Below are 18,331 nucleotides of genomic sequence, written 5' to 3' on the forward strand. Positions count from 1 at the left end.
CCATAAGAGTGCCCACATAATTGGCGCAATCGCAATGCAATGCAAAAAAAAAAATATAATGTTGTCTGATTATTCACACGCAAACGTCCGGACTACGGCGGGGTCGCATCATCCCATCATCATCTCCCCGATTGTGGGGTGAGTTCTTTCTTTTGCTCTGCGCCGATCGCGTGCGCATTTCCCATTCTCGCTTCCATATTCCGATTCCGTTTCCGCTGCCCGCATTTTGAAACCTGCAAAGACAAATCCCTCGATATTGCCACATAGCGCGCCCAAAAGTATCAAATATTGTTTGCTGTGAGATTTTCATATAGTTTATGTGGAATTCGATGGGAATTTTGGTATGTTGATCCTGGGAAGAACCTGAGTTCAAGTTCCTTTGTTGTTCCTTTTGCAAGGTCAATGCGGGCATCAGTTTTGTCTAATGCACATCAGCAATAAAATTGGCTGGTTTGGATTGATTGGAAATAAATGGTGGGAATATCTTAGTTAGAAAGGTGAGAAGAGATCTAAGTCAAATTAATTGGAATTGGAATTGGAAGCTTTTAAAGGTACAGAATAGTTATGATAATTAAGAATAAATAATAATAATAAAAATACTAATACTCATACCAATACTAATACTAATACTAATACTAATACTAATACTAATACTAATACTAATACTAATACTAATACTAATACTAATACTAATACTAATACTAATACTAATACTAATACTAATACTAATACTAATACTAATACTAATACTAATACTAATACTAATACTAATACTAATACTAATACTAATACTAATACTAATACTAATACTAATACTAATACTACTACTAATACTAATACTAATACTAATACTAATACTAATACTAATACTAATCCTAATACTAATACTACTAATAATAATAATAATAATAATAATAATAATAAGGATAATAATAATCAATAATGATAATAAACAATAAAACCGCTTAGGTATACTTAAAAGCTTATCTTTTATTTGATGCCCACATAGTTCGCTTCTCTCTCTTGTTCGCTCTCTGCGAATCTTTTCCCGCCACCCTCCCCATTCACTTTCACTAGCCAAAGTCTTGATATGAAATCTTAAATTCCATCCCAATGACCCATAACTTTTCTAGCCCTCCTGTGCAGTACCAGCATTTGGCCAAAAGGTCGAACGCGCGCCAACCTTCCGGAGGGTGAGGTTCAGTTCAGCTTAAGGGTAAGGGTGAGGGTGAGGGTGACACGCGCAGCAGCGGCAGAGTGAAGAAGGTCGCGATCCTTGAGGTTTTGGTGGTTGAAAAATTCCAACAACAACAATAATAATGACGAGACCCTCATGAGATCGTCTGGCGTGAGACAATTCCAATTGGACTTGTGTGTGTAAAAGTGAATGTTAATAAGCATGCATAGGGATTCGTGCTGGCCAAAGCTAATCGAAAGCGAAACATTTGCGGACATGCTGGCAGGTGATAGATAATACATTATCTAAATAGATGCCTAACAAGGGAGCAGAGACAAATCATATATAAACGAAACACAATTGTAAATCCAATACAATAAATATGTTTAAGGTAGCGAATCAGTTTTAGAACAGTTTTGTTAGATCTATTGTGAACAATTAGGATAATGTTAAGAGCTTCTGCTAAAAATTACCCAAAAGCTATTAGACAATCAAAATAAATGCCTAACAAGAGCAGGGGAATTTTCGAAAAAAAAAAGGAACGCAATTGTAAATCCAATACAATAAATAAATTTAAACAAGCGAATCAGTTTTAGAACATGTAATAGAAAAAACTAAGAGTTTTACTAGCTCTATTGTCCGCAATTAAGATACTACTAAAAACTAACCAAAAGCCCAAATGCTTTACAAGAACTTTCCCAGGACATGCCGCTCCTGTCAACCGATCTGCTGGCAGCGTTATGGGGAAATAAATGCACTCGATAACCCGCTGCCGAACGTCACAAACTGAAGGCGAGCCGATTCTCAGGGCAAAACAAAAAAAAACCACACCCCACTGTTGCAAAGGCAGAGGCAAAAGCAAAAAGTCACACGCGCCAGCATAATGGCCAAACACAAAAACAAATACACACACACACACACACAGGCGCAGAGGCGACGTCTCGCTCAATGCGCTCTCTCTCTCTCTCTCTCTCTCTCTCTCACTCGGTCTGCCGCCGCATGCTGTTGCGGCATTGCGGCCATTGCTCGCCGCTGATTGGTCGAGACTGCCTGCGCTGCGTCGCTGCTGGCGAATTGGTATAAAAGGGCAATCATCGCGACTTGTGTGCTCAATTAAGGCCACAGTCACAGACTCGAACGGTTGATCGTGCCCGGAGCTGGCTTTTTTTTGGCAGCGAGCGACTGAGTGTTAAAAGGAGCGGCAAATGCAATTGCGCGTGCGCCAAAAACTAAATGCAATTAATTCATTTACAACAATTAGCGGCAAATTGATTTTGATTTTGATTTTGGCTTTGCGCGCACTTTGATTAAAAACTAAATGGATTAACACTAAAACAAACTCTGAGTGCGTAACGGTAATTGTGTGTGTGTGTGTTAGTGTGTGTGTGTGCGTTCCTTTGAAATGGAGCACGCCGGCTTCGATGATCAAATCTTCGGGGACTTCAGCAGCGGCCCACTAAGTCCACTGGGCGCCAGCAAACCCCTTCTGCCGACCTCCACGGCAACGGTCACGCACAGCAGCCTGCATCCTGTGATGCTCGGCAGCGTCGTCCACGAGCTGTGCAGTCAGCAGCAGCAGCAGCAGCAGCAGCGACTGCCGGATTGCAATACCATACTCCCGAATGGAGGCGGCGGCGGCTCGGGATCGCCAAACTATGGACTTGGCAACAAGATGGGCTGCTTTTCGCCCAGCCAGAAATACGAGTATATAACGACGCCCCAGAAGCTGGTCGAGCAGCAGCAGCAGCAGCAGCAGCAACAGCCCCAGCAACATCATCAGCACTACGCCGTAACGCCGCCGCCTCCGCTCTCCCATCCCCACAATCCCCACAATGGCATGCTGCAGCATAAGCCCAGCCAGCAGCAACAGCAGCAGCAGCAGCAGCAGCAGCAGCTGGTGGGGATCATGAGCGACTATCATACGATGAACAGCAAGCTGGAGTATTCGCCGAAGGATCCGTATGAGCCGCAGCAGCACGTTCAGCTGCAGCATCAGCAGCAGCATCAGCTGTACGGCGGCAGTCCGCATCACAGTCATGCTCACGGGCACGTGGCCCATGTCCATGAGGATGCCGGCAATGGCAACGGACTGCTCGAGTCGTCGCCGCTGCTGCTCGGCGGCACGTCCAGCGGCAAGCACAAGAAGCCGGATGATATGTGCGTACAGCTGGAGAACGGATCGTCTACGCCCAACGGCATCGCCAATGGCAATCCCAACAGCAGCAGCAGCGGCAGCAGCGCCAGCAACAACAACAACAACAACAATAATAATAATGTGGCCAACAATTCCTCCGTTCCGGCGAATGGCGGAGCGGGCGCAGGAGGCGCTGCTGGCGGCGGCGGCGCTGCTGGCGTCGTCCCTGTGACAGCTGCCAAAAAGGACAACAACAACAAGAAGAAGGGCGATCCGAATGGCATCAAAAAGAAGAAAACGAGGTAAGCGTCAATTTCCAATTTCCAATTATCTTAACGACGGGAAATCAATGAAATTATGTCACAATTTATATACGCACAACGGGGCGTATGCGTAATGTATTTTTATGCACATCAAACTACGGGCGGTACATCAAAATGCGATAATTCCGTAGAGGATAAAACATATATATACTTAGATGTGTCCATTTGCATTTATATCAAGCAAATGTTTAAATATAAAAAATAAATAAATAACTTTTTTTTAGTTTCAAAGATTACAATATTAGCTTTTATCCTAAAAAAAAATATAGGTAAGCTTATGAAAGAAAATTGATGTAAATTTAAATATCCCAAAAGAAAATGTAGATGAGAAGATTCAAGAAAATTGATGTACATTTAAAAAAAAACCCTTTTCATAAAGAAGCCTTTTAACTGTTGCATATTTTGAGAGGAAATCTTGTCAGAAACTTTTTTAACTGAAAGCATATTACATTTTTTTGGCATTCTGATAATCTAATTAATTTGTAATTATTAATGCATTTTCCTTTATAATAGTATTAACAATTAATCAGCTTAAAGCTATGAATTTTTTATTTGTATTAACAATTTATCAGCTTTAAGCTATGAATTTTTATTTATCAAAGAATTACCAATTTATCAGCTTGAATTATAAATTTCCATGACTAACATTTGTAAACTTCAGCTTATGCAATATAAATATTCATAACTGAAGATTTGAACCAGGAACCTCTCCAAGGACAGCTCGACAACAATAAAATGTTGCTAGCTTCAAGGAAAGTTTTTATGAAAAGAATGCGTCAATTACTTTTTTTAAGCCAAGCATTAATTCACAAAGAAAATCGAAAATATACCGAAGCTGATTTTAGAAAGCCTTAGGCTTAAGCTGGAAAAAGGAATCTTTTACTCGAAAATTATAGATTGCAGTTCTTTAATCTTAACTACAAAACTTTCTGAGGTTTAACTTATTTTTTCAGATAATTACTAGAAAGATGAGAATAACCTTTGGTTAAATAAATGAAAAATAAAAGACAATGTTCTAGATCCAGCTCACAAAAGTGAGCTCGAGCTAGAAGAAGTTGCACATACTTTTCGTAATATTGTGAATATTCAAAATAAGTGTAACCACAGTTATTAAAGACAAAAAAATGTATCAATATCTGTGATGCTAGATCGCCACAAATCTTTTATAAGAGTAATTGGGAAAACACATCTTATATTTCCCATATTTATGATTCCAAATCGCCACAAACCTTTTATAAGACTTAGTTATTGGGAAAACACATCTTATATTTCCCATATTTATGATGCCAGATCGCGAGAACACATCTTATATTTCCCATATTTATGATGCCAGATTGCCACAAACCTTTTATAAGACTTAGTTGTTGGGAGAGCACATCTTATATTTCCCATATTTATGCTCTTTTTCTATGCGTTTACAGAACTACGTTCACGGCTTATCAGCTGGAGGAATTGGAGCGTGCTTTTGAGCGTGCCCCGTATCCGGATGTGTTTGCGCGCGAGGAGTTGGCGATTAAGCTGAATCTGAGCGAGTCCCGGGTGCAGGTTTGGTTCCAGAATCGGCGGGCCAAGTGGCGCAAGCATGAGCCACCCCGGAAGACGGGCTACATCAAGACGAATACGCCGCCGACGGCGGCACTGAATAGCACATTGGCACCGCCGTTTGCCAGTTTCCCGCAGACGACAACGGTCACGCCGCCGGGCAGCATGGACAGCTGGACAAGCTATCAGACACCCTACGAGCTGAGTCCACAGTTCAGCCTGCTCTCGCCGGCGGCCAGTCCCTACGGCACCTATTCCGGCCAGTACGGCACCTACGTGCACGAGAGCCAACTCTTCCCCATGCGCCACTTCGACTACGGCAGCCCGCCACGCATCGATATGAACGGTGCCGGCGGCGGCGGCGGCGGCGGCGGCGGCGGCGGCGGCGGCGGCGGCGGCGTCGGCACAGCCAGCGGCAATGCGGAGGCAGCTGAAGCGGGCAACGGTTACCAGACGACAGATCTGCAGCAGCAGCAGCAGCAGCAGCACCTCGACGGTTCCGGCAGCACCCAGCTGATAACGGTGCATCAGCAGCTTAATGGCAAGTATCTCAGTGCCGAGGAGGCTAAGTATGTCCAGGTGCAGTGCCAGCCGCCGACGGGACTGGACGACAATGGCGCTGCCTGTCACATGGATGCGCATCATTATGTCAGCGCAGTCGCGGCTGCGGCAGCGGCATCCGGCAGCGATGACAACGACAGCGGCCTGCATACTGTGATCAAGAGCGAGGATGCAGGAGGAGTCGCTGTGCAGCAGCAGCAGCAGCAGGCGCAAAGCTATGTCCTGCCGCCTTTTTTGAACTAAGGGAAATGCTCACACATCGACGTCGGCAGCAGCGGCGCTCTGCCTCTGTCGCTGCCAGTGTCTACGCAGCAGCAGCACGCTTTAAGCGGCCATTTTGAGTTTTTTTCTTGCGTGCGTGTGCAGCATTTCAATAACAGTCAAACAGTGCTAGAAAATGTTAAACAATTAGCTGGGCGGATCTGCCGCCTTTTTCGAACTAAGAGAAATGCTCACACAGCGACGCTCTGCCTCTGTCGCTGCCAGTGTCTACGCAGCAGCAGCACGCTTTAAGCGGCCATTTTGAGTTTTTTTCTTGCGTGCCTTTGCATGCGTGTGTGTGTGTGTGCAGCATTTCAATAACAGTCAAACAGTGCTAGAAAATGCCAAATATATAGAAAATGTGGATCACAGCCAGTGTTGTTGCCATTGGTTCCTTGTAACATTTAAGCGTAGTTTAGTTGACCGACAACAACAAAATCGACAAGTCTTGCCACAACTTAATGCTACTTTATTAGTCTTAGTTTCCAAAGAAAAGCTGTTGGCTATTTCCTTTGGCCAACACGTACGGAATGCATTCCAAATGTGCCTTACTAGCAGCGACCAGCAGGATGAGGCAATGCATTTAGCTTTGCTTCAACTGTGGCCCAATAATTAATCCCCTAGTTGTATGTATAAATATGTATGTAGTATATCAAAAACTGTTGTGTAGTTAGACAATAAAGTGTTTGTATGTTTGTATAATTAGCTTATGGTCCTTACAAAAATGTTAATACTTATGGTGTATGCATCATACTTTTGTAATTTCGAGTTTTTAGCTGCTTCAAGTTTTCATAAATCTAAGATTAGCTTCTTTTCTAGAATCTAAATACAATAATAATTCGCAATGTATATATACATAGAGATTATAATAATACGATTATATTAAAGAATAAAGTAACATATTTTGTACCACACAAGTGAAAACGAAACAATCAACAGAAAACAAAAACAAACAAAAAAAAAACAAATAATATTGAGACTCTCTTCTTTTGATATTTATGTAGAACGTAAGTTTTGGGTTCCACATCGCATATCAGACTTGCATAATTTTGAATTAATTGAATTAATATATTGTAGGATTAAGTGTTGCCTTGCTCCAGAACTGTCTGCCAATCGATGCCTTCGAAAAACGGATGCGCCTGCAGTTGCTCGTAGTCCAAGCGCAGCTCTGGGGACAGTTGAAGTAGTTGCTCCAGCAGATCGCGCGCATTATCCGAAATGTCCAACGCATCTGATGGATATTGCACACAGCCATAGAGCTCCAGCTGGCCGGGATGCATCGATTTGTAGGACTGCAATCAAAATTAGCATAATTAAATAAATTCAGACTTTTTATACGATTAGCTTACCACACCCAAGAGCAGCTGGTAGAGCACCATGCCATAGCTCCACCAATCCGAACGAAAGGTTAGAGGTCGCTCCGGCGCCACAAAATGATCGTTTAGTGCCACCAAACTTAGCGCCTTGTGCACGTAGTTGTCATCGGAGCTGAGGCCCTCGTTCTGATAGAAATACGTGAGCATTAATTGACCTGAATTCCCTAGCAAAATGTTCTCCATGTGCAGATCCCGCAATATAACACCCTTGCCATGCAGACTGTGCACAGCCACGGCCAGCTCGCACGCCCATTGACGCAGGCACACCTCGGGCAGACGCTTGGCAGGCGCCGTCGTCTTCAGGCGCCTGGGCGTCAGCATGCCCGCCTGTACAGTGCTCAGCGTATGCGAGACGGACCTGAGCAGCTGCTGCGAATTGCGCAGCAAGTCAGTAACATCGCTGTCTGTCGTCAGCGGCTGCTCCGCTGGGAATAGATCGGCGTAGTCGCCGCACTTGCTGGTGGTGGGCGTGTAGCTTTGTATATAGTCAAAGAGGCGGCCGCCCTCGGCCTGCTTGAGCAACAGGAAAATCTTCTGGTCCGACTGAAAGTAGGCCAGCAGTTGGCACATATAAGGTACACGCTGTGGCAAAAAGATGCTTTGCGTCGGCGAATTGCTGGCCGGTTTCTCAATGCCCTTCATGACAGCCGTTGGCTGCGACAGCGGCTGTGTGATGCACTGCACCTGCATGACACGTTCGCCCAGCACCTGCAGCACTTTGTACTTGGCCAACTGATTCCAGGGGCATTCCAGCTGCGATACATTGTCCGTCTCGTCCAGCGAGAGCTGAAACTGCAGCTTTCTTTTGCCATTACGGGCGGCGCCGGAGCTCAAAAAGTTGGCATAAATATCATCGGCACGGGCCAAATACTTCGCAATCTTGGCCTTGGCTATAAACTTGCGATCCTCGTTGGCATCATGCTTGGCGCCGTCGAGCAACAGCTCCACGCCCCGCTTGTAACGCTTATGGGCGTCTTCATAGTCTAGATTAACCTCCGACTGCACGGCATGACTGAACTCCAAGGCCGCCTCATAAATATAATCGCTATCTTCGCTCTCCACGGAGGCCATGGGCGTGAGCAGGCGTGCGTAGTCGCGCTTAGACTGTTGTTCCTTTGCCTCAATGCCCGTATCTTTGCTTTGCTGATTTCCCTCGCTATCTCCGCTCGGCTTGTCACATGGCAGATCGTAGGGCAAGTCGGGTTTATCGCAAATTTCAGCTATGGCCCCGTTGTCCGGCAACTTGAGCGAGCGCTCCACATACAATTTGCGCAGCGGCGATGCATTTGGCGATTGCGCTTCGCTAAAGAACTGGGTGAAAGTGTTGCACTTGTACAGCGCCGGATGCTGTGCCGCAAAGTCGAGCAGTAATAGTATATAGTCTTTGCGTCGCTTAATCACATCCGCATCGAAGCGCTTGAAGTAGCTGCTGTCGGTTGGCTCGGGCAACTTGCCCGGCAGCTGCATACTTTTGTGCCGGCGACTGAGCTCCCTGTGCAGCCGCTTGATCTCATGAAACCGTTTCCATACAACCAGGCAGGTCAATGCCTGAGGCACCGAGCGCGGAAAGACCTTAAAATGTGCGCACACCAATTAGATCAATATATTTCATAGAAGGCCAATTGCACTTACAATCGATGTAATCTTGTAAATAGTGTAGCCTCCTTTGTGCTGCTGCGTGTCGGTTACCGTGAAACTGTGTATCCAGCCTCCCAGATTTAGGGCCATTGCAGTAGGTGAACGAATTGAGGACGCCTTAAGGATGAGCCCGATTTGGTTTAGCGATAGAACCAAAATATTATTGTAAAAACTGTATGGTTTTCCTTGCCGTTAACTGATTTCTAAAAATGTATATTACAATTTGTAGTGTGGGTGAAACGCATCATCCTACCTTTTGTAGTTTCATGCTTTTCATTTGTTTAAATTATGTTTTCGCGTCTTCCTCACATATTTTGATGTTTGTATTCCCCTTTAACTGCACGGATGGGTAGGAGGCATAACAGCCAACAATAACAGAATTTGAACTTTAACATTTTGTTAATATTCGGGAATATTTTAAATGTAATTAAAAAACTGACATTGGAGAGGTGTAATATTAAAATGTGCCAATGTACCTATACAATTTGGTCAGCAATTGTTTAAACTTAACTATGAAACAAAATATATACAAATTTTGGAAGTGAACGATTATTTTATGCTCGAACTTAAATGGGCAGCCCTGCCATTCGTGATGGACTATCGCGCAAATATGATTGAGAAGTTCAATTATCGTATAAGAAAACTGCTAAATGTCTTATAATTTTAGTTATGGTATTTATGACGGCAATTACTGTTACGACATAACACAGCTATCGCTATCTCTAGCATACTAAGCCCAAATACAATTGATCCTTAGCAATGCAATTTAAAATCTTTAAAAAACCGTTTTCAACGATAAGAAGCAATTTTCTTTACGTCGCAACAAATATCTATACTTCCCGCCTTTTTTCAAGAAAAAAATTAAAACTTTTGTAACCGCAGTGTTGAAATTTTGTTGTTGCGCTAAGACATAGGTACAATAGTTATCGGACGGTAGCCTGCGGTAATCGATACTCAACGATATATCGTGCAGCGCCATTCAAGAGCCATCTTTTTTTGCCGCGCCTTTGCCTCTCATTCTCAGAGACATTTTCGAGATACCGACGACAAAGTAAGCGTTTGAAAATCAATCAAATAATTCAAATTAACCTCGTCTAGTGTCAGTGTGTGTGGAAAGACAGTTAAAATTATAAATAGTTTTATAAACTGAAAAACTTTTACGACGCAGGCTCGCTCTCAGTGTATAAATTATTCATTTTACCCCCAAACGTTCTTTACTGTACTCGCAGATTCGTGTAGCGTCCACGACGACATTGAAAACGGAACGGCAGCCGAACCGAGCGTGCGAGTGAGCTAAGCAGAGCGCTTGTCAACTCAAAAAGCAGTAGAGAAAAAGAAGGCGACGAAGACAGCAGCAGCATAATCGACGCCGCACGTACCGGGAGCATTTAAAATAATTTTTTCTGTGGATTAATTTTACTAAAAAGGATTTAAACACAATGACTGAACGTGAAAACAACGTCTACAAGGCAAAATTGGCCGAACAGGCCGAGCGCTACGATGGTGAGTACGAAAAACGGGGCGAAAAAATTTTTTTTTTGTCAGCGGAGCGCCAACTTTTGGGGAGGGGTCCAGTTCCATTCTCGTCGCGTGGCCTGCGCTACGTCGAAAATTGCTGAAAATGTCCACAATTTATACAGCGGGTGACAAAAAAAAAAAAAAAAAGTAGGCATTATTAATTTTGCAGACATTTGTGTGTAGGTGCGCCCCGCTGCCAATGGCTTTCGTCAGAAGCGTCGAGTCGGCGTCGCCGTAGCCGATGAGTGGTGTTTCTGCGAAAAGACCGAATACCGAATAAAAAAGATGACGAGCAGGCGAGGCAGCGCTGTAGAAAAGGCAAAGAAAGACTGGAAAAGAAAAATGTAAAACAAACCTGATTTTTACCGGCAAAAATTCGCGTGGTTTTCGTTTTTGAGTTGGCTTTTGCAAAAACCAAGTTTGTTGCGTATTATATTATATGTACATAGGTACTGAACTAAGAAAATTTATAGGATGGGGGGAATTTTCAAGTTGAAATTTTGTGTATTTAGTGTTCGTTGCTAGGCGTGCAGGGGGCTGCGCGACGGGGGAAATGACATCGTTGCTAAGGGCTGTTTTGTAAAAACTTATGTGTTGCCAAGTCGAACTTTTTCTGAGGAAAATCCTTAGGTGCGTTTAAGGAGCAACATAATTTATGAGATATTCAAATATGCTAACAGTTGGTGTGTTTCCCCATATCTGAACATCGACGAGAGGCCCATAACTTTTTCTTCTCTTGTTCCTTTCGCTCAATTTAATCGCCACTCAAAATGTGCTTTTGTTGCGCAGCAGTAAGGCGGCGACGTCGTCATCATGCCGTGCTGCGAAAAATCGATGAATGAATCGATTGTGTGACTGGCGCAAAAGTAGTCGCTGAAGAAACGAAACGATCAGCGACTGTAGCCAGACTCTTCGAATATTTTCTTATATTGGCTTTTATGCAAATAAGTTGCCCATTTTATTTATTTTTTGTAAAAGAATTTTCTCGCATTTAAGGGCAGGCAACTCTGCCTGATAGTGCAGAAAGAAAAAAATTTTGCACTAGCATTACTCATGCTTTTGTGCGCATGTGTATGTATGTATGTACATACATATGTATGTGTGGCTCTGAGAGGCATACGCACGCACGCTCACCGCTACTATCTTAACTACTCACACCATCACAGTCGGAAATTTTATTGTTGCTGGCTGCTTATTTAATTAAAAATACTTCAATTAATTAAAATGCTGCGGCTGCTCAAAATGCAAAGCGCTAGACAGCAACCAGCGTTTCTAGCATTTGACTAAAAAGCGCGCGCGCTCGACGACATTGCTCAAATGCGTTGCCGTGTGCGTTAAAACGAGATAACTAGAGTGTTGCGAACACAGACGCGGATGCCTTTTTTTTTTTGCCCCAATACAGTGTCGGTTAGAAGTTTGCTAATGTTTGTTGTATTGGGACTAAGCATTAATAGTAATAATTACAACTAACAATTCTGCTGGCAATTGTCAGGAAAACTGACAACACTTAACACAGGCGGCATTTTTATCTCCTTTCCTCTTGCTGCCCAAGCAGCGGCGCTCCAAAGAAGTCAATCAACTATTAGCAGCAACTGCGGGCACACACACACACACACACACACGTGAACGTTAAAGTCTGTATCACATGTTTTTCTTCTTATTTTCGCCTGCGTGAGCTCCAAACTGTATTCGTCTGTGTATTTGTGCGAGCTCTTGGCGTTGGCCTTGTCGCACTTGGACATCTTTGGTCATGCTGGAGAGACTAATACAAATGCATTCCAGGCAGCCGGCAACGTCTGGCTGACTGCCTCTAGCCCCTCTCTTGCCTCTCCTTCGCCTCCACAATGCCAACCCCTCGAACGTCTCCTTGCCCACCACCATACATATTAACGTCAGTGGCGGTAGCTAGCCTTTGAGTGTGCTCTCAGGTGCTGATTGCTGCTGCTGCTGCTCCCGCTTATTCTAGCTACTTTTTTTTTCGAGGTCGCTGCCGTGCATGTTTTTTATTTGGCGTTCAGCTTAATGTCGTCAATGGAAAACAAAAAGAGAATACAGGAAAAGCTACAAAATGTTACAGATTCGACTGGCATATTTTTTTTATTTCGCTTGCGTAATTACACTTTTCTAGCGGAAAGTATTAGCAAGTAACGGCACGCTAATAACCAAACGTAAACGTACGCATATAAATATAAATTGGCTTGCCTGTATGTAAATATGTATACATATATATCAGTCGTATGTATTCTGTATATATGTATGTGTGAGCATAATTTATGTGTTGACACGCCCACGAGCAAAGACGTAGGATCAAGGTTCAGACGAGTCCTACCTTCCTTTGTCAAAAGCGTCTTAAATTCCTTCAAAAATTACATTACTTTGGTGTGACGCGTTCTGGCTCGATGTAGGTGTGGGGTATATGAGCATGTGTGTGGGTGGGTGGGTGCTGCTCGAAGAGGTTGGGTGTCGCTTTAATTTTGTCTACTTTAGGCTGTTGACTTTGTCTTTGCGGCGTATCTTTTCGGTACCTTTGCGTTTGTCATGCCGTGGGAATTTCGTTTGATTAATATATATTTTGGCCTTGTTAGTAATGTGCTGTGCTGTTGGCAATTTTAATTATGTCTTAGCGAAGCTTTTAGTTGTGAAGGATTGAACAGGTGCAATCGAACTATGAATTTCGGAATTTGTCTCTTTATGGCAACCCTATTATCACTGTTTGTCGACGCTTTGTACGCTGACGCAGTGTTGCAAAATGCATTGCAATTGTGTGCCATTGCCAAACAACAATTTGAAGTTCACCGAATAGCAACAACAACGAGATGCTACTAAATTGAGCACCGTGAATCACACGGCCAACTTTATTCCAATTTTCACAGCTACGTGCTGCAGCAATATATATATATATGTATATTCGAATAACAAAGCTCCCGCTGTTTGAACTTATAAGTGTGAGGGGTGTGATGGGGCGGCGTACTAATACAAGCACACGCATATACGTCAGCAGCCAGCAGCGGGAGAGAGAGAGAGAGAACAAATTGAATTGCAGGCAAAGTAAAAATGATACAGTGCTATTTAGCACTGATTTGCCTTAATGTGTGCTACAAATTGGTGTGTGTGTGTGTGTGTGTGTGTGTGGGTGTTTGTATGTGTATCAGTTGCTCTGTTATCAACACGCATACTAAAATAACGGCGACTTGAAAGTTGCAGCTGTCATTCGATCGAATTCACAGTCAGTCACTGCGAATGCATGTGATTCATGACGCGCTTTTAGTGCGATGACGCCGTTGCCAGTGTTGGGTTAGCTCAACGGAATGTGCAACAATGTGTCTGGCAGTCGTTACTTTCATGACAGTTGTTATCAACACCATGAGAAAATCGGTCTAAATCGGGCTGACTCGATCACAGGAAACAGCTATGTGTTGGTACCTAAATGTGATAAGTTATGCCATTAAATATTGGGAGTGTGCACACCTACTCATAGATAATATACGGGCTTGTGTGTGTTTATAGAGAATAGTCGATAAATATGACAATGCAAAAAAAGAAGAAAATAGACGGTGGATACTTATGGAATTAAGGTAACTAGTTATAGAATTCAAATTTTTTTTTACTTATCATATATTAAGCATTGCGCAACTTAGGCAAATTACCCACAGTTTAAATATACATATATCTAAGAATTTTCCATGCCTGCTATGCTATTAATCAATTGGCACATTTATCAGGTTTTAAATATGCATAAGCTCTTATCATTTCTCACGCTTACATGATTTCTCTTGTCGCTCCTTTTTGCAGAAATGGTTGAGGCCATGAAGAAGGTCGCCTCTATGGACGTTGAGCTGACCGTTGAGGAGCGTAATTTGCTCTCGGTTGCCTATAAGAATGTGATCGGAGCACGTCGGGCTTCGTGGCGCATCATTACCTCCATTGAACAGAAGGAGGAGAACAAGGGCGCCGAAGAGAAATTGGAAATGATCAAGACCTATCGTGGTCAGGTGGAAAAGGAGCTGCGCGACATTTGCTCGGATATACTAAATGTGCTCGAGAAACATCTCATTCCATGCGCCACGTCCGGCGAAAGTAAAGTATTCTACTATAAGATGAAGGGCGATTATCATCGCTATTTGGCCGAATTCGCCACCGGTTCAGACCGTAAGGATGCTGCAGAGAATTCGTTGATTGCCTATAAGGCAGCAAGTGATATTGCCATGAACGATCTGCCACCAACACATCCCATACGCTTGGGCCTGGCTTTGAACTTCTCGGTAAGTGCAAAGAAAATGCCAGTATCTAATCAAATCATATCTAAATATGTTTTCTGTTCAAATCGTAGGTGTTTTACTATGAGATACTCAATTCGCCGGATCGCGCTTGCCGCTTGGCGAAAGCCGCATTTGATGATGCCATCGCAGAGTTGGATACGCTAAGCGAAGAGAGCTACAAAGACTCGACACTGATTATGCAGCTTCTGCGGGACAACCTCACATTATGGACGTCCGATATGCAGGCAGATGGTGTGTAATCCGTTCATAATCCAAATCGATAATCGATATATTCTTCATGTTTGATGTACTGCAACTAATGCAAATGAAATCTCTGCTCTATATATTCGAATCTAGACTCCACAACAGGCGATGGCGAGCCCAAACAGGAAATTCAGGATGTTGAGGATCAGGATGTGTCGTAATTTAAGTAAACCCCCGCCCTTCCATTTAAAAAAAAAAAAAAAAAACACAAAAACAAAACAAAAACATATACCTTCTAAAGTAAATATAATACATATAATATATATGCATACAACAATAAAAACAACACGCAACCGGGTAGTAAACAACAAGTAAAAAAAAACAACAAGAACAGCATCTGGCAACAAGAATCAACAGCAACGACAACAGCGACAACTACTAAATAGGGGCAGCAGCAACCACAGGAATGCAACAACAACAACAACAACCACCACAAGAACAACAACAACAGCAGCAAGTAGCATAAAACACACGAGAAAGAAAAATAAACAAATACAACAACAACAGAACAACAGAAAGCGACACGAAAACGACACGAAGGTGGTCGTGGGCGCGTGGGCGTGGCTGTTGTTGGGGCTAGAATGAGGTGCAGCCGCCGTCGCCGTCATCGAATGCGAATCTTCTTTGCCCAGGCTCCTTCAAAAGCTACAGCAGCAACAACTACTACATTTGAAATTTTTTGCATTCGAGAAACAAAAGCATTATATTATATTTAAATAAATATTATATTTAATTCTGAGAAGCGAAAAACAAAATAAACTCATTTCAAACTAAACAGAATACACACACACACAAACACATACACACATACACACAACACACACACAAAGTAAGCAAAACGTAAATTTTCATCCGAAAGTTGGCATAATATTCATTTAACAATCTATCAGCATGAAAACGATAAGATACATAACTTCAACTTTAATTTTAAGCCAGTCATAAAAGTAATTAAAGAAAGTTAATTAAAAGGAAATAACACTCGAAAAACGAAAAATGAATAAAGCGCAAATTGAATTAAAGCGAAGCAAGCAAAAGCAGCGTAACGTAACAAATGTAAAAGAAGCAAATGCAGTAACAAAACAGCAGCAGCAATTAAATCTAATTTAATACGAAACAAAAAGCAAATGTGAAGTAAGAACGAAATGAGCAAACAAAAGCAAAGTCAAGCTAAAATAATAATACAAAAAAACAAATGAGAAAAATGAATGTTAGTTAATGCGAAATTCGAACGAATAAAAGTAAAACGGTTTATTAAGCTTAAAGTTGTATGTACGTAAGTGTATTGTTCACAACACAATCGCGCACACACACACACGCAGACGCAGACACAGGCAGACACGAAGAACACAAATACACTGAGCAACAACCAACCAATCACCAATTATGCAAATAGAAGAGCTTTCTTCCCGTTTTACTCTTATATTTCTCTCACCTCTTTCTTGCTCGCATGGAAATCAAAATTAAGCGCAGTTTACGTTAGTGTTTATGTATATGTACAAGAGTTTGTTTAACGTTTTTTAATTCACTTCGCCACAAACATTTCATATTATATATATATATATTAATAAATATATATATAAATATTAAAAAGAAAAGTATTTGTAGTTGCTAAACAAAATGGTACACATATATATAAATATATATTGTATACATCTTAGTATATATACATTCGTATGTATGTACTTGTATATTTTCTATGCCTACCACTTATGTAATTTGTAGAGATTTCGAATTTTTCCAAGTGAAAACCACCCCCAAAAACCAAACGGCGACAAAATATTTGCATTTAACCGTCAACAATTTTATTTAGCTAAAAAAACGAAAAACGAAAAACCAAAACAATTTTAAAGTTTATGTTTTTCCCCTTTTGTTGCTGCGTACCAGGCGAACAAATTGTTATTAACCAAATCCAAATGGAACAGCATTTTTTTCGCACATAATGCCATTCGAACACTTTCCGCTTGTATTTTTCGGATCCGAAATTGTATATGTACACACATACGTATGTATGTATGTGTATTTATATTGTGCAAACTTAGCCGTGAAAAGCCGAGCAGAAAGTTAACGAAGCATTAAGCAGCAGCAGCAGCAAATACATAATTATTAACGAAGAACACGGTTCTTAAAGGAAACAACAAAATCAACAGCTAAACTGACATTCGTATTCATTTCAAATAAAAATATTAAAAAAAAAAAACAAGATATTGAGCACAAATTATTGTTACACTTTATACACTTATAGAATTAGCTGGAGGCATTGTAGAAGGGTAGAAATACTGGGATTACAAATTATTCACCGTAAATGTGGGAATTACTAATATAAAAAAAAAAACGATATTCACAAGAAACACATTTAGCTATAAATCTGATAAAGAATTCATAACATTTTATTTAAGGAGCTTTTGCATGTGACTGGTTGGCTGGAATATAACTATGTTATATTTACTACTCTTCGAATTCTACTTAATCTCTTATATTCCATACAAGTCTAACGGTTTAATGATTCAATTTGTGGACGAATTGAGTACCAGCATGCAATTCATATAAAGGCCCGCATTTACTGGAAATCTGAATCAGTGCAATTAACAGTAAAAAGTGCAATGTTTGCATTTTGGGTATCCACGTTCAGTTTATAACTGAAACGGACGGATTTTCATTAGCTAACCTTAGCTAGCAGTAGATGCTATTCATATTCATATATTTATACTACTATTTCCTTGTTTAATGCTTCTTATATATAAAATTCACCTTTTTTTCCACCCATGCAAAATTTTAAATCATCGATTTTTCCACGTTTTTTGACGTATTTTCCGTGGTTTGAAGTTTGTCGCCGAAAAGTAAACTTGTTCATGCAACCTTTGACCCGCATTTTTTAATCGAAGAGGGTGTCGATTTTGGGATAAGTTTGATGGTAAGCAAAACAGTTTCGTACAATAAATTTCCGCACATTTTCCGAACTTGTGGGTGAAATTCCCTAAGAGCCCGTAAGGTAACTACAGAACAAATTTCAGCCTCAGTCTCATATCTACAGATATATAACGTTTGATTGTCGTGACTTTTTTTTTTTGGCTACGGCGGGTCTACAGATACTACCTGCACGCCGAAATAAAAATCAACTGAGAAGCCCCTCGGCAAAATTGACTAAGTCTTTACCAACTTTTCTGAAAGCTTCCAAGGCTATTCTTAAGTTAGGAAATCAACCAAATGATTTTAGGCTGTACTTGCTGCTCCATTCATAACTCTTAATTTGGTAAAATATTTCTCAACAATGTAAAAAG

General features: G+C 41.7%; 3 protein-coding genes across 5 annotated transcripts; 2 read left to right on the forward strand and 1 right to left on the reverse strand.

Annotated features, from left to right (window-relative positions):
• Window positions 1-2,198: 2,198 nt before the first annotated feature.
• Window positions 2,199-6,493, forward strand: repo (reversed polarity). Its single transcript, XM_064693354.1, has 2 exons — window positions 2,199-3,613; window positions 5,056-6,493. Exons 1-2 carry the CDS (start codon window positions 2,580-2,582, stop codon window positions 5,978-5,980), a joined length of 1,959 nt encoding a protein of 652 aa, XP_064549424.1. The 5' UTR covers window positions 2,199-2,579; the 3' UTR covers window positions 5,981-6,493.
• Window positions 6,494-6,660: 167 nt separating this feature from the next.
• LOC135436000 (ribosomal protein S6 kinase delta-1) lies at window positions 6,661-9,232 on the reverse strand. 2 transcript variants are annotated; one of them, XM_064693356.1, is made up of 3 exons: window positions 9,007-9,232; window positions 7,348-8,946; window positions 6,661-7,290 (listed from the first exon to the last, which is right to left on the reverse strand). In XM_064693356.1, exons 1-3 carry the CDS (start codon window positions 9,100-9,102, stop codon window positions 7,078-7,080), a joined length of 1,908 nt encoding a protein of 635 aa, XP_064549426.1. In that variant the 5' UTR covers window positions 9,103-9,232; the 3' UTR covers window positions 6,661-7,077. The 2 variants fall into 2 exon arrangements, with proteins under 2 accessions (XP_064549426.1, XP_064549427.1); XM_064693357.1 differs by having other exon boundaries at window positions 7,142-7,290; window positions 7,353-8,946.
• A 686-nt stretch (window positions 9,233-9,918) lies between these two features.
• On the forward strand, window positions 9,919-15,280 carry 14-3-3epsilon (tyrosine 3-monooxygenase/tryptophan 5-monooxygenase activation protein epsilon). 2 transcript variants are annotated; one of them, XM_064693358.1, is made up of 5 exons: window positions 9,919-10,063; window positions 10,242-10,515; window positions 14,323-14,792; window positions 14,861-15,041; window positions 15,147-15,280. In XM_064693358.1, the coding sequence occupies exons 2-5, from the start codon at window positions 10,452-10,454 to the stop codon at window positions 15,212-15,214; spliced, it is 783 nt and encodes a 260-aa protein (XP_064549428.1). In that variant the 5' UTR covers window positions 9,919-10,063; window positions 10,242-10,451; the 3' UTR covers window positions 15,215-15,280. The 2 variants fall into 2 exon arrangements, with proteins under 2 accessions (XP_064549428.1, XP_064549429.1); XM_064693359.1 differs by lacking the exon at window positions 9,919-10,063 and having other exon boundaries at window positions 10,153-10,515.
• Window positions 15,281-18,331: the final 3,051 nt, after the last annotated feature.

This window comes from Drosophila montana, unplaced genomic scaffold (assembly GCF_035044405.1).
Source record: "Drosophila montana isolate Dmon_TW-CO22-7 unplaced genomic scaffold, ASM3504440v1 contig_3733_1, whole genome shotgun sequence".
Lineage (NCBI taxonomy): Eukaryota > Metazoa > Arthropoda > Insecta > Diptera > Drosophilidae > Drosophila > Drosophila montana.

Coding starts and splice junctions, on each gene's coding strand:
- repo (XM_064693354.1), top strand. CDS start 2,580: ATGGAGCACGCCGGCTTCGATGATCAAATCTTCGGGGACTTCAGCAGC. Junction 3,614..5,055: donor ATCAAAAAGAAGAAAACGAG/GTAAGCGTCAAT, acceptor ATGCGTTTACAG/AACTACGTTCACGGCTTATC.
- LOC135436000 (XM_064693356.1), bottom strand. CDS start 9,102: ATGGCCCTAAATCTGGGAGGCTGGATACACAGTTTCACGGTAACCGAC. Junction 8,947..9,006: donor TTTACAAGATTACATCGATT/GTAAGTGCAATT, acceptor GCACATTTTAAG/GTCTTTCCGCGCTCGGTGCC. Junction 7,291..7,347: donor ACCAGCTGCTCTTGGGTGTG/GTAAGCTAATCG, acceptor TTTTGATTGCAG/TCCTACAAATCGATGCATCC.
- 14-3-3epsilon (XM_064693358.1), top strand. CDS start 10,452: ATGACTGAACGTGAAAACAACGTCTACAAGGCAAAATTGGCCGAACAG. Junction 10,516..14,322: donor ACAGGCCGAGCGCTACGATG/GTGAGTACGAAA, acceptor TCCTTTTTGCAG/AAATGGTTGAGGCCATGAAG. Junction 14,793..14,860: donor GCCTGGCTTTGAACTTCTCG/GTAAGTGCAAAG, acceptor TTCAAATCGTAG/GTGTTTTACTATGAGATACT.